Below are 15,465 nucleotides of genomic sequence, written 5' to 3' on the forward strand. Positions count from 1 at the left end.
ACCAGAGACACATCTACTGTATGTATTCCCTTCTTGGCCCATGGCAGGCCACATGTTGTAAAGGAACACATTGCACTGGGGTTGAATAATTCTCGTTGCTCCGGATTGGTCACGGAGGACATGGTACACAGACCTTTTTCAACTGCTGGATGGGGGACCCTTTTCGTCTTCCATAGGTACACGGTCTACTGAAGCAAAATCCGGTGCTCATGGAGGATCCGTGCCCCTTTGATCTTGTGACTTGGCCATTGAAAGGGCTCGGTTGAGACGAAAATGTTATTCAAGCGTGAAGCAAGGTCATTGCTACCTTGCTTCACGCTTGGAAACACTCTACATCCATGATGGTGTATGCAAAGGTGTGGAGGACATTTGAGGGCTGGTGATTTGAGGGCTGGTGATTTGAGTGCAGACTTTCTCCCGTCTCTGCTCAGATTGTGCACATCCTAGCATTTCTCCAGGCAGGTCTTCAAAAAGGAATGGTGTTGGGCTCTGTAAAAGTTCAGGTTGCGACTTTGGCCTGTTTCAGGGGCCAGCTATAGAAGGCGTGTCTTGTGGCTCACCTGGATATCATTCGATTCTTGCAGGGAGTGGGCCACTTGCGACCTTCCTTTCCTATGCTGTGCTCAGAATGAAACCTTAATTTAGTCGTTTGGGCACTTTAGATGCCTCTTTTTGAGCCATTCTGGAAGGCCTCCTTTAAAGATCTTATGCTAAAGGCAGCGTTCTTGGTGGCTGTTGCAATGGCACATTAGGGTTTCAAAGCTTCAGGCTCTCTCTTGTCGGGATCCTTTTTTTTCGCTTTTCGGAGGCAGGTGTCTCTTTGCGCACGTTTTTTTCCTTTCTTCCAAAAGTGGTATCAACATTTCATCTTGACCAATCTGTGGAGCTTCTGTCCTTTTGCAGAGAGGACGAAGAGGCCCAGTATTATTATTATTACATTTGTATCCCACATTATCCCACCTTTTTGCAGGCTCGGTGTGGCTTACAATTCATCGTGGATACTGGAAATAGAAAAGAATGTACATTTGGATTTACAGCAATTTTTGGGTACATGATGGTGATATACATAATATTGGGACTAGAAAAGAGTATACATTTGTTTTAGCAGAAGTTTTGGTTACATGATGGTGAAATACATGATAGTGTTAGAGTCAAAGGCATTAGGTACAAGAAGGTGTGAGAGCAAAAGACATAAAGAACATTCCTGGATATCTTGAAGAAGGTGGAGTTACGCATGTTGTTCTTTATGATATATTTTGTCAAAGAGATAAGTCTTCAGGAATTTGCGGAAAGTTGTCACTTCGTAGACCGATTTCAGGTTACGTGGCAGTGAGTTCCAGAGCTGTGTGCTTGTATAGGAAAAGGTTGATGCATGCATCGATCTGTATTTCAAGCCTTTGCATTTAGGAGGGTGAAGATTGAGGAATGTGCGGGAGGATTTTTTTGCATTTCTGGGTGGTAGTTCTATTAGATCCGACATGTAGGCTGAGGCGTCACCATGGATGATTCTATGGACCAAGGTACAGAGTTTGAACGTGATACATTCTTTGAGTGGGAGCCAGTGTAGTTTTTCGCGGAGGGGTGTTGCGCTTTCGTATTTTGGTTTGCCGAATATAAGTCTGGCTGCCGTGTTCTGGGCTGTCTGGAGTTTTTTGAGTATTTGCTCTTTACAACCGGCGTAGAGTGAGTTACAATAGTCCAGATGACTAAGTACCAGTGATTATACCAGGTATCGGAAGACATTCCTTGGGAAAAATGGTCTGACTTGTTTTAGTTTCCACATTGAATGGAACATTTTTTTAGTTATGTTTTTTGCATGGTTCTCAAGTGTTAAGTGTCGGTCAATGGTGACTCCAAGGTTTTTTAGGGTGTTTGAGACTGGTAGACTTAGATTGGGTGTGTTGATGGTGGTGAATTCCTTCTTGTTGTATTGTGAGGTGAGTACTAGGCATTGGGTTTTTTTGACATTTATTTTCAGTCGAAATGCATCTGCCCAGGAGTTCATAATATGTAGGCTTTGGTTGATTTCGTCGGAAATTTCTCTTAGATCGTGTTTGAGTGGGATAAAGATTGTTACATCATCAGCCTATATATATGGGTTTAGATTCTGATTCGATAATAACTTAGCCAAGGGTGTCATCATTAGGTTGAATATGGTCGGTGAGAGGGGGGGATCCCTGTGGAACTCCGCATTCAGGTGTCCATGTGGCTGATGTTATCAAGTTTGATGTCACTTGATATGAGCGGGTGGTTAGGAAACCCTTAAACCATCTGAGAACGTTACCTCCGATTCCGAAGTATTCTAGGATGTGTAATAAAATTCCACAGTCGACCATATCGAATGCGCTTGACATGTCGAATTGTAGCAGTAGTATGTTGTTGCCATTTGCTATCAGTTGTTTGAGTTTGGACTTAAGCGTGACTAGTACGATTTCCGTGCTGTGATTAGATCGAAATCCTGACTGGGAATCATGCAGTAACGAGAACTTGTTTAGATACTCTGTGAGTTGTTTGGTCACTATGCCTTCTGTTATTTTGGTGAGTAGGGGAATGGATGCTACTGGTCTATAGTTCGTTAGTATCTTTCTTTGCATCCTTGGGTATGGGGGTGAGTAGAATATTACCTTTCTCCTTTGGGAAGAGTCCATTTTGTAGCATGAAATTCATATGGTTAGTTAGGTCCATTATAAATTGTTGGGGGGGCCGACTTCATGAGATTGTTTGGGCATACATCTAATTTACAGCGAGATTTAGCAAATCTTTTAAGTGTCTGTGAGATAAGATCTTCTGGTAGTATGGTGAATTCAGTCCAGATCCTGTCTGCTGGGTGGTTCCAGGTTCTGGGTCTAGGCATTCTAGGAGTGTAGTATATTCGATTGGGCTGGCTGGTATTTTGAGTCGTAGTTTTATGATTTTCTCGTTGAAGTATCTCGCCAAGTCGTCGGCTCCTGGAGTGTCTTTGTTGTTGTTGGTGACTGGGGTTGTATCTAGTAGTTTGTTCACGAGTTGGAAGAGTTTGTGTGTGTCTTTGTAATTTGGCCCGACTTCAGTTTTGTAGTATTGTCTTTTGGTTTGTCTTATGATATATTTGTATTTCCTTTGGAGTAGTTTCACGCGTTTAGAGTGGGGTCATCTTTTTTTTTTGTTCCACGTACGTTCCAGTTTCCTAACTTGTGTTTTGAGTTTTTTCAGTTCTTCGTTGAACCATGGTATTGAGTTTTTCCTGTGCGAGGTTCTGGTTTGAATTGGGGCAATGTTGTCTAGTATCAATTTGCATCTATTATCCCAATTAGAGAGGAATTGGATTGTGTTTGTCTTTGTTGTCCATCCGTCAGTGTAGATCTGTTGCCAAAATTCAGTTGGGTCTATTTTTCCTCTTGTGGTGTAAGTTTTTCGTGGTTGTTTGTTAAGTAGGTCTTTTCTTCTCCATTGGAGGGTGATGTTTGCTATGTAGTGGTCTGACCATGGTACAGGTGACCAATTGGTATTAGTTAGTATAAAGTTTGCTTTGTGATCAAATTTGTGTGTTATAATGTCTAGTGTGTGTCCTTTTTTGTGTGTCGGTTGTGTATTTGGTTCTTGTAGGTTCCAGAGCTGTAGGAATTTTTTGCAGTCTTGGGTGCTTGTTATAGTGAGATCTTCCAGGTGTAAGTTGATATCTCCTATTATGATAAGGTTAGAGGAAGAGATACAGGTGTTCGAGATAAAGTCCATGAGGTGTGTTTGGCTATCTCGCCAGTTTCCTGGAGGTCTGTAGAGTATGACTGCGTTAAGGTGTTCCTGTAAGTTTGGGTGACTTATTCTTATGGAAGCGATTTCAAGTTGTGGCAGTATGGATTCCGCTGTGTTTGTGGTGTTGAATTCAGATTTGTATATTATGGCTATTCCTCCTCCTCTTTTTCCGTTTCTTGTCCAGTGTGTAATTCTGTATCCTGGTGGACATAGTTCTAAGATTATAGGGTCTTGAAGGTTATGGACCCAGGTTTCAGTGATAAATAGGAGGTCGAGGTTGTCTGCAGTAATCCAGTTATGGTTTCTGTTTTGGATACTACTGATCTAGCGTTTATGTATCCCATTTGGAGCTTCTTGATGTGTGTAGAGTCCGTGTTAGATATCTGGAAATCACAAATGAGTTTTGCAAATTGGACAGACTGTTCTTTTTTATTATCAGAAGCTTGGCCTCATGGCTTTCGAGTCCACAATATATCAAAAAAGATACAGTGGAATTAGAAAAGGTACAGAGAAGGGCGACGAAAATGATAAAGGGGATGAGACGATTTCCCTATGAGGAAAGGCTGAAGCATCTAGGGCTCTTCAGCTTGGAGAAGAGATGGCTGAGGGAAGGTATGATAGAGGTCTATAAAATAATGAGTGGAGTGGAACGGTAGACATGAATCGTTTGTTTACTCTTTCCAAAAATACTAGGACTAGGGGGCATGTGATGAAGCTACAAAGTAGTAAATGTAATACGAATTGGAGAATATTTTTCTTCACTCAACGTGTAATTAAAGTCTGGAATTCGTTGCTAGAGAATGTGGTAAAGGTGGTTAGCTTAGCAGGGTTTAAAAAGGGTCTGGACGGCTTCCTAAAGGAAAAGTCCATAGACCATTATTAAATTGACTTGGGGAAAATCCACTGCTTATTTCTGGGATAAGCAGCATAAAATGTATTGAGTTTTCTGGGATCTTGCCAGGTATTTGTGACCTGGATTGGCCACTGTTGGAAAAAGGATGCTGGGCTTGATGGACCTTTGGTCTGTCCCAGTGTGGCAATACTTATGTACTTACGGCTGAAGAAGACATAACATGTCAGCTTATTTGCATGTGGGGAAGCAGGCTTCTTACGCCTTGCAGGCTCATTCTATGAGGCGTACAACGACATTCTTTGCAGAGACTACCTTTCTGTCTGTGGCTGTTATTTGCAAGGTGATAACGTGGTCAACGCTGCATACCTTTGCCAAGCACTACAGAGTGGACATTGCTGCAGACTCAGAGGCCAGTTGTAGGGCTTCGGTCTTCAGGGCAGTGACGCCAGGATCCCACCCACTGTAGGGATTGCTTTCGACATCCCACAGGTTCTGGAATAGTGGGAAGCTATGTAATGAAAGGAGAAATTAGGTCTTACCTGATAATTTTCTTTCCATTAGTCCTTCCCACTATTCGAGGCCTGCCCAATGTTTCTGAGATGTTTAGTCTGTGTGAAGAAATGGGTCAAATAACGACTGTCACCTTGCATGGTGATTCCTGCATACCTGTTGTTCTCTGTAAGTTGTCCAGAGATGAGAGAGGGTCACACATGTTTGCTCATTTGGTTAGAGGTAGGTTAGCGAGTTGTTTAAAGTTGTTGTGTTTATTCTGAGTTTCTCCTTGCTGCTTGTGTACGTAAATACTGAGGAGCTGAACTGGATGCCAAGAGAGAGAGCGATGTCTCAGCTCAGTTTTTGGTTCTGTATCTCCATCTGCTGGTTGATGGGACGCAACTATCCCACAGGTTTTGGAATAGTAGGAAGGACTAATGGGAAGAAAATTATCAGTTAAGACCTAATTTCTCCTTAATGTTCTGTTAACGTAACTCTATTACACCTTCATTGGAAATAACAGTCTGTACAATTCAGGATGATTCTCTGGATGATTTATTAATTAGTATTCTGTGTTTTATTTTATTATCCATATCAACAAATGTTGTGAGTTAGACAAACACTGTGTGTAACAATTCTATAAAAATAGGGAGAGAAAGGCCTTATAAATTCCTAGTAGTGCTTGAACGCTTTCATGCACAAACATAGTCACCACCAAGATTTGCAGTCATCATTGTCCAAAAACCCCTCTTCCTGCTATATAGAGGGAAAAAATCGAATGGCGCCGGCGAAATACATGGCCGGCGAGTATTTTCGCTGCACCGCAAACAGCTGGCAAGACCCGTATTTTCGTAAAAGATGGCCGGCCATCTTTTGTTTCGATAATACGGTTCCGGCCAGCCAAATGCATTGGATTTGGCCGTGGGAGGAGCCAGCATTTTTAGTGCACTGGCCCCCCTGACATGCCAGGACACCAACCGGGCTCCCTAGGGGTCACTGCGGTGGACTTCAGAAAAGCTCCCACTAAAACTGCTCCAGGGACCTGCATACAGCCTCTAGGACTTATTGCTGCTGTATAACTTTGGCACACCAGTTCACACCTGAAGACTAATCTCTCTGAAAAAGTCCTTTCTTGAAATAAGCACGTTTACTCACAGTTAACTGCAGATCGGAGGTTGTGCCCCACTGGCAAAGAGTCCCCTGGTACTAAGATTAGCAGTAGGTCAGAGCTGGCACAATGGTGTACAATGCCCTCTTTCAGCACCATTCAAGATAAGAACTACGTTCTCTGACGTGGGTAATACAGGAAAGGGATCTAAAACTGTCTTACAAAAATGACCACTACCGCATGGACTACAACAGGAAACAAAACAGGGCACACTCTGACCCAGTAAGCAGGAGGAAAAGCAGAGCCTACCAATACCTATACCCACCACAATGCATTGCTGATGTGACTCTGCAGTGCAAATAACAGAAAAGGTGCCACACTCACCCCAGAGCCACATCACAAGCAGGCAAAGGCTGTCAGAGGACAGAACACATTCTGCTGTCATGGAGGTGGGTACGGCATTTGAGGCTGGCATAGAGGCTGGCAAAAAAGTATTTGTAACCTGTTTTTTATGCTGGGAGGGGGTTGGTGACCACTGGGGGAGTACGGGGAGGTCATCCCCGATTCCTTCCGGTGGTCATGTGGTCAGTTCAGCCACCTTTTTGAAGCTTGGACCTGAAAAAATAGGGACCAAGTAAAAGCGGCCAAATGCTCTTCATCGCCGGGTTTTTTTTTCCATTATGGGCTAAAGCCAGCCATTTCGTAACCCCGCCCATGTCCCACCTTCGCGTCGCTGCCAACACGCCCCCTTGAACTTTCGCCGGCTCTGCAACGGGAAAGCGGCGATGGTGTCAAAATAGCGGCTTTTGATTATACCGATTTGGCTGCTTTTGCGAGATCGCCGGCCATCTCCCGATTTGTGTCGGAAGATGGCCAGCAATCACTTTCGAAAATGAGCTGGATAATCACTTAAGTATTTTATTATATTTTTTGTATTTTTTTATCTTGTCTTTCCATTTAATTATAGTTTTTTTAAAATAAACATTTTCATAACATATAATGTATAGTACATACACTTCAAAATTTCAAGCACAGTTATACTCCTGATGGGGTCCTGTTTCGCCCAAAGCTTTTTCAAGGGTGTGTGCCCCAAAAAATCTAAAACTCCAGTCAAACAAATACAGATGTAACCAACTTTTCTATTCCAAACGTTTTTAATGTAATACACTGTTTTATTTTTTGATTAATTGTGTAGTCCGCTTTGAATCTGCTCAGGGAATTGGTGAAATACAAATATTATATATCATATATCATATCAATGTGTTCAAGATGGCTTACTTTCAATCAAATTATGACATTCAAAATTACTTCACATAGTAACATGTCACCAAAAAAAAACTCAGAAGCTCACTTTGCGTTCTGCTACTTCCATCTTCAACACCAAAAAGCCATCCAGCATGGCGTCCATATTTAACTAAGATGCTCACAAACAGCATATTTGTGATGTCATCATACTACAGTGTGCAGTATGGGGACAGAAAAGTAAACATAGCAAAACAAATAATTTCTAGGCGCTCTCTCGCTCTTCACAGGTCAAGAAATCTTTTATGTTAAAAAAAAAAAGCTGTCCATTCAATTGCTGCATTCAAACCTACCGTTCTCTGTAGAGTGCAGTCTAAATATCCAGCGTTGTTCATGCTGCAGAACATGGCAGGTTGATTCCCACTCTGAACATTTCTCTTTAACTTGAAATATAATGAAACACTTAATTTCAGCAAAAATGTGGTTCATAGCCTGACAATGTGCTACCAAAGACGCCTCTGTTTTCAGTCATGATACACATGACCTGTGTTCCAACAGACGTGTGTAATTTTTGTATGGCTTTACCTAAATATAGTTAAATACATAAATCACATACTTATCTGTCATTGAAAAAATCCAATAACATGTATTGTCTTCAGGATTTACAAACTCATCACATTCTATATTCACATCACAAGTGCTGCACCCTCCACATTTAAAATGTCCATGTTTCAGTTGATTCTGATCATTATCATATCCTTTTGACAATTGAGCTGGACATAATTCTTTTAAATTGCGTCCTCTAGAGAAAGCAATGCGTAATTGACTCTGATGAAACATAGTAAATGACGGCAGAGAAAGACCTGTATGATCCATCCAGTCTGCCCAACAAGATAAACTCATATGTACTGCTTTATATGTATACCTAACCTTGATTTCTATCTGCCATTTTCAGGGCACAGATCGTAGAAAACTGCTCAGCACTAGCCCCGCTTCCCAACCACCTGTGCTGCCACCCAAGCTCTGCTAAGCTTCTGAGGATCCATTCCTTCTGAACAGGATTCCTTTATGTTTATCCCACGCATTTTTGAATTCCATTACCGTTTTCATCTCCACCACCTCCCGCAGGAGGGCATTCCAAGTATCCACCACTCTATCTGTGAAAAAATACTTCCTGACATTTTTCTTGAGTCTGCCCCCCTTCAACCTCATTTCATGTCCTCTAGTTCTACCAGTTTCTCGTCTCCGGAAAAGTTTTTTTGTGGATTAATACCTTTCAAATATTTGAACGTCTGTATCATATCACCCCTGTTTCTCCTTTCCTCCAGGGTATACATGTTCAGGTCAGCAAGTCTCTCCTCATACGTCTTGTAACGCAAATCCCATACCATTTTTGTAGCTTTTCTTTGCACCGCTTCAATTCTTTTTACATCTTTAGCAAGATACGGCCTTCAAAACTGAACACAATACTCCAGATGGGGCCTCACCAACGACTTCTACAGGGACATCAACACCTCCTTTCGTTTGCTAGTCACACCTCTCTCTATACAGCCTAGCAACCTTCTGGCTAGGGCCACTGCCTTGTCATCTTCAGATCCTCAGATACTATCACCCCAAGATCCCTCTTCCTGTCTGTACATATCAGACTCTCACTTCATAACACATACGTCTCCTGTGGATTTCTACTCCCTAGGAGCATCACTTTGCATTTCTTTGCATTGAATTTTAATTGCCAAACATTACACCATTCTTCTAGTTTCTGCAGATCCTTTTTCATGTTTTCCACAACCTCCGGGGTGTCCCCTCTGTTACAAATCTTGGTATCATCCGCAAAAAGGCAAACTTTACCTTCTAACCCTTCGGCAATGTCACTCACAATGGATATGTTTGAACAATGTCTCAATTTTTGTTTATTATTTTGGCCACCTCTTCCCCACCCTTCGCAAATCTCAAAACAAATGTCTCTTTATGATCTTCATTCACAGGGGATTCATTTGTATCCAAAAATAACAAGTCTCTATCATTATACTTGGCTCTAAGTGGTGGACGCAATTTAAAAGATTTATTGTGTCCAGCCAGGGCCGGTCCTAGGGTTTCTGGCGCCCTCCTGCAGCCTATTAGTCAGCGCCCCTACCCATCCAGGAGCGGGATCACAATGGCTCCGCCCCTACAGTAGTCACACCCCTTTTACTAGCCATGGCATCATTGAAAATATTACACCAGTATAGAAGAAAAATAACGTTTTTTTTTTTGTTTTCATTATAAATAATTTCTGTAAGCTGTTACAGCTCCATTATACTCAAAATGACACAAACCAAATTAGCATACAGACCATGAATTATGAGAACAGACAGTCTTGACAACTCTGAAAAACAATGTGTTAGCAAAATCTCTGACTCTAACAAACAGATCCCTATTCAGACACTTGACCTTGCAGTCACACATGCAGAACAGAGATAGCCCCTCTTCAAATTCTTCAAAAATTAACCAGAAATCCTAAGAAGTTAGACTCTGTATGCAGCACAATACCAGAAAAACAGGAATTAGCACATTGCTATACATTGCAAAATAAGATAGCAGATGTAGCAGATGTAAATTCTTTCAAAGTGGACATATTCCAAACACTATAATGAAAATAAAATGGTTTTTTTCTACCTTTGTTGTCTGGTGACTTTGTTTTTCTGATCATGCTGGCCCAGTATCTGATTCTGCTGCTATCTGTCCTCTTAACTCCGTTTCCAGGGCTTCCTTTTCATTTATTTCTTTACTTTCTTCCTTTCTTCTTCATTTCTTGCTCTATATCATAAGTAAAAGCTGGACCCTCCACAGACTTGACTGTCCAGTGGATCTAGCTTCTGCCTATTTTCTCCATCCATGTGCAGTTTTTCTCTTCTCTTCCTTTTCCCTCATCTCATCTCCTTCCTCTCTCTTCCCTCCCCTCCATCCATGTCCAGCATTTCTTCTCTCTCCCTTCCCTTCCATCCATGTGTATCTCCTTCCTCTGTCTTCCCTCCCCTCCATCCATGTCCAGAATTTCTTCTCTCTTCCTTCCCCTCCATCCATGTGCATCTCCTTCCTGTCTTCCCTTCCCTCCATGTCCAACAATTCTCTCCCTACCCTGCCCTCCTCTCCATCCAACTATGTCCAGCAACTCCCCTGTCCTCCATCCATCTATCCATCCATATCCAGCAGTTCTCCTCTCCCCGGCTGCCCCCCTCCATCCAACCATATCCAGCAATTCTCCTCTCTCTCCCCTGCCCTCCCCTCTATGTCCAGCGATTTCTCCTCTCTCCCCGGACCTGCCCTCCGATCCATGTCCATCCTTGTCCATCAATGCTCCTCTCTCCCCTTCCCCCCGCCATCCATCCATATCCAGCAATTCTCCTCCCTCCCCTCCATGTCCAGCAATTTCTCCTCTCTCCCTGGGCCCTGCCCTCCCATCCATGTCCATCGATCAATGCTCCTCTCTCCCCTGCCCTCCCACTCCCATGTCCACCTGCCCGCCCTCTTCTCTGGCTTAAACCTTGTGTTTAAATTTACCTCCGACATTGCAGCAGCTGTGCAGCGTCAGTGAAAGCGCTGCTGCCGACGTTTCCCAGCCTTCCCTTCTCTAGTTTGTTCCCTCTCAGTGTCCCGCCCTCGCAAGGAAATGACATCAGAAGAAGGCGGGACACTGAGGGAATGAACGAGCGAAGGGAAAACTAGAGACGTCAGGCAGCAGCGCTTTCACTGACGCTCCGCAGCTGCTGCGACGTCGGAGGTAAATTTAAATACAAGATTTAAATCCCCCAGGGCGGCGCAGGTACCCGGAGCAGGAAACCGAAGGCAGGGCTGCTGTTGGGGTCCTGGAGCGGAGGTAAGTGGCAAGGGTAAACATGGCGTGGTGGCGCCCTTCTGCCATGCTTACCTCGCTTACCGGGTTGGACCGGCCCTATGTCCAGCTCAATTGTCAAAATTATATGATAATGATCAGAATCAACTGAAACATGGACATTTTAAACGTGGAGGTTGCAGCACTTGTGACATGATGATAGAATGTGATAAGTTTGTAAATCCCGCAGTTGGGCATCAGGTGCAGGTGGACCTGAGCTGTGCTGAGGACAGACCCTCCAGGTGGCCGCAGAGTTAGCCTCAGGTGGGTGACTAGGCATTTCATGACACTGCCTAACTACTTCTTTTGTTGCTGCTGCATTATAACATCTTGCACGAGTCCCAATCAGGTTTTAGACGTGGATATGGTACAGAAACAGGTTAGACAATATTACTTTTGGAGGTCAGGCAAGAGATTAGTGTTGGAAAATTAGTTCTTTTGATGCAGTTTGACACGTCTATTGCATTTGATCTGGTGGATCATGATACCTTGTTAGGCTTGTTGAATTATTATGGTATTGAAGGGGTAATGCTGGACAGGTTTAGAAGTTTTTTGATTGATAGGTCATACCAGGTGAAAATGGTTATGGCATTGTTTTCAGCCTGGACACCAAGATGTGTTGTTTGTGAAGGCTGTATTATTTAACATCATTATAGCTTCTTTGAGGAAGAAACAATCTGTTATGGGTTTTTGTCCATTATATCCCTTTTCGAGGTGATATTCAGGATATTTCAGATGTGAAGGAAGGATTAGATTCTCTGTAATTATGTGCCTCAACTTTTAAATTGAAATTGAATATGGAAAAAAACACCTAAATTCCTGGTGCACAGTAGGCCTTTAATGCATTGACCATAAACAGTCTATGCATCGATGGGATTCATTTTCCTTTAGAGTCGACCTTGAAGATTCTCAGGGTGATCTTTGATCAGAGTCTTACATTCGAGTCCCAAACACAGATAATTGCTGTTAAAGTGTTTAGGCTGCTATGGAAACTCAGACGTATTAGATCAAATTTTGTTCCTGATACATTCTGCTTAATTGTTCGGATGATGGTATTGGCCCATGTTGGTTTTTGTAACATTGTTTATCTGGGATGCAGAGAGGCAGTTTTGAAGAAACTTCAGACATTAAATAAGCCGTGCAAATGATATATAAAGTTTCAAAGTTTGAAGGAGTTCCATTTTTATTTCTGAATTGGTTGCTTGTGGAATCGTGTTTAATTTTCAAGTTGTTCCTTAATTTTCCACATCATACATGAATTGGCTCCTAGTTATCTGTTGCAACTTACTAGTTTATCTATGAGAAATTTTGATCCATCTTCTAGGGATTTATTAATTCTACATTATCCAGAACTGAGGAAAATTGTTTATAAAAAAAATTTTCAGCAGTGTTTTCATGTAAAGCTGCTAGAGGGTGAAATGAACTTTCTCAGTTGACAGGATGCCAAACTAGTTATATTTGGTTTTGTAAGTTTTTTAAGACTTACCTATTTCAGAAGTTTGTTGTTTTAAGATATTTTTAATCATGTTACAAATGTTATTTTGAGTTTAAGTAGTGTTATTTCCTAGTTAATTCTCAGTCTCTTAATTTTTGGAAGCCACACTGAACTCTTGAGGTTAGTGTGGGGTATAAATGTCTTAATATAATGTAATGTAAGCCACCTTGAGCATGCATGGATACATGGAGATAAATGGAAGGAATAAAAACTAACCTGTGTGCTTGAGTCCTAGGCCATGGGATCATGCTAACGTTTTCTTATTTAATTAGGTACATCATGACCAGTGAATTTACACTGGGGCCTACAGAGAGGTTCTTCATTGAACACAACTACTTCAACCTGGATAAGAGAAACGTAGTTATGTTTGAGCAGAGGATGCTGCCAGCGGTCACATTTGATGGAAAAGCTATCTTGGAGCAGAAGGGCAAACTGGCCCTGGCACCAGGTACTTATTTTATTTATTTGGATTTAGTTCACACTTTTTTCAGTAGCAGCTCAAGGTGAGTTACATTCAGGTACACTAGGTATTTTCTATTCCTTGGATGGCTTATAGTCTAAGCAATGGAGGATTAAGTGACTTGAACAAGATCACAAAGAACTGCAGTGGGATTTGAGCTGGACTTCCCTGACTTGTCAGCCCAGTGAATTAATCACTAGGCCACTCCTCCACTCATTATTTGCTGTGTCTTGAAGCTTTGTGAGGCATGAGGCCTTTTGCCTTATGGTTTGTGATTAATGGCATAGGGCAAGGTACTGGGAGAGCAATATTCAACTTGCAGTGGCCAGCATTTTATTTTTAAACATTGGGTAGCTGGTACTGGTAGGGTGTTAAGAACATAAGCGTTTGCCATACTGGGACAGACCGAAGGTCCATCAAGCCCAGCATCCCGTTTCCAACAGTGGCCAACCCAGGTCACAAGTACCTGGCAAGATTCCAAAACAGTAGAATACATCCTCTGGTGCTTATCCTAGAAACAAGCAGTAGATTTTCCCCAAGGCCATGTTAATAGTGGCTTATGAACTTTTCTTTTAGGAAGGTTTCCAAACCTTTTTTAAACCTGCTAAGCTACCTGCTTTTACAACATTCTCTGGAAATGAATTCCAGAGTTTAATTACATGTTTAGTGAAGAAATATTTTCTTCGAATTGTTTTAAAATTACTACTTTGTAGCTTCATTGCATGCCTCGTAGTCCTAGTATTTTTGGAAAGAGTAAATAAGCAATTCATATCTACCCGTTCCACTCCACTTATTATTTTATAGACCTCTATCATATCTCCCCTTAGCTGTCTTTTCTCCAAGCTGAACATCCCTAGCCGCTTTAGCCTTTACTCATAGGGAAGTTTTCCTATCCCTTTTATCATTTTTGTTGCCCATCTCTGTACCTTTTCTAATTCCACTGTATATTTTTGTAGATACGGTGACCAGAATTGCACACAGTACTCGAGGTGCGGTCACACCATGTAGCGATATAAAGGCATTATAACAGCCTCATTTTTGTTTTCCATTCCTTTCTTAATAATACCTAATATTCTATTTGCTTTCTTAGCTGCCACTACGCACTGAGCAGAGGATTTCAACGTATCATCAATGATGACACCTAGATCCCTTTCCTGTTCGGTGACTCCTAATGGGGAACCTTGCATCACGTAACTGTAGTTCTGGTTCCTCTTTCCCACACTTTGGCCATAATGTTGAACAAGCAACGGAGACGCAGATCTCTAGCACACCAGTCCTGTGGCTAAGCCACAGGATTGGCGGTGTAATGTTTTCCTATAATAATCCCCTGCTCCTTCTAGATAGTGGCAGTGGAGAAAGCCTTGGAGAAGTATTCCATGAGGGAATTGATGTTTTTCCATGCATATTAATGCTGTCAACATCTTATCCTTGAAAATCCATATGAAGGAATAAGCACTTTGAAAGAAAGTCACTATATATCTGACTAGAAAAGCAGTGAAACCCTTTTAAAGAATGATGGATTTGATATAGTCCCTTTTTGTGTACAACCAAACAGTTATATATATGTATATATTACATGCACATACTTTCTCTTTCCCTAATGAGCTCACAATCTAAGTTTTGTACCTGGGACAATGGAGGGTTAAGTGACTTGCCAGGATCACAAGGAGTAGCAGTGGGACTTGAACTTGGTTTCCCAGGGTCACAGCCGCTGCACTAGCTGCTAGACTACTCATTCACTCCTGCTTTATAAAATAAATTGAAATTTTACAAATTACTATGGGTCCTTTTACCAAGCCGTGGTAGTGATTCCCAATGCGCAAATGCGACAAAGCCCATTCAATTAGTGTGGGATTCATCGCATTTGCTGTGCAGGAATCACTACCACGGCTTTGTAAAAGGAGCCCTAAAAGTTAATCTGCTAAAGGAATAACCTTTCAGTGCATCAGATCAAAACTTATGTCATATTATATCATAAGTGAAGACTTCTCTGAAACCTGAGGCCCCAGTTGTGGCATTTAGCAGATTGATTTAACTTTCTTCTTTTCAGTAATATAAGCCATTTTGGACATGATCCTGTACAGGGGCCTCTGCTTTTTAACATATTTATAAATGACCTGGAAACAGCAATAATGAAATTTGCTGATGACACAAAGAGGCATATTTTCAAAGCATTTATACTTACAAAGTTACATGCTAACCTATGGAACTT

At 41.9% G+C, this 15,465-nt stretch overlaps 1 protein-coding gene across 1 annotated transcript in view; it reads left to right on the top strand.

Moving 5' to 3' along the window:
• UAP1L1 (UDP-N-acetylglucosamine pyrophosphorylase 1 like 1) overlaps positions 1–15,465 on the top strand; it is a 72,437-nt gene that overhangs the window by 12,606 nt on the left and 44,366 nt on the right. The window contains exon 3 of the mRNA XM_030207052.1: positions 13,066–13,241. Within this exon, the coding sequence (XP_030062912.1) occupies positions 13,066–13,241 (176 nt within the window). The remainder of the gene's footprint in view (positions 1–13,065; positions 13,242–15,465) is intronic.

The sequence above is a fragment of the Microcaecilia unicolor genome, chromosome 6 (assembly GCF_901765095.1).
Source record: "Microcaecilia unicolor chromosome 6, aMicUni1.1, whole genome shotgun sequence".
In the NCBI taxonomy this organism is placed as follows: Eukaryota; Metazoa; Chordata; class Amphibia; order Gymnophiona; family Siphonopidae; genus Microcaecilia; species Microcaecilia unicolor.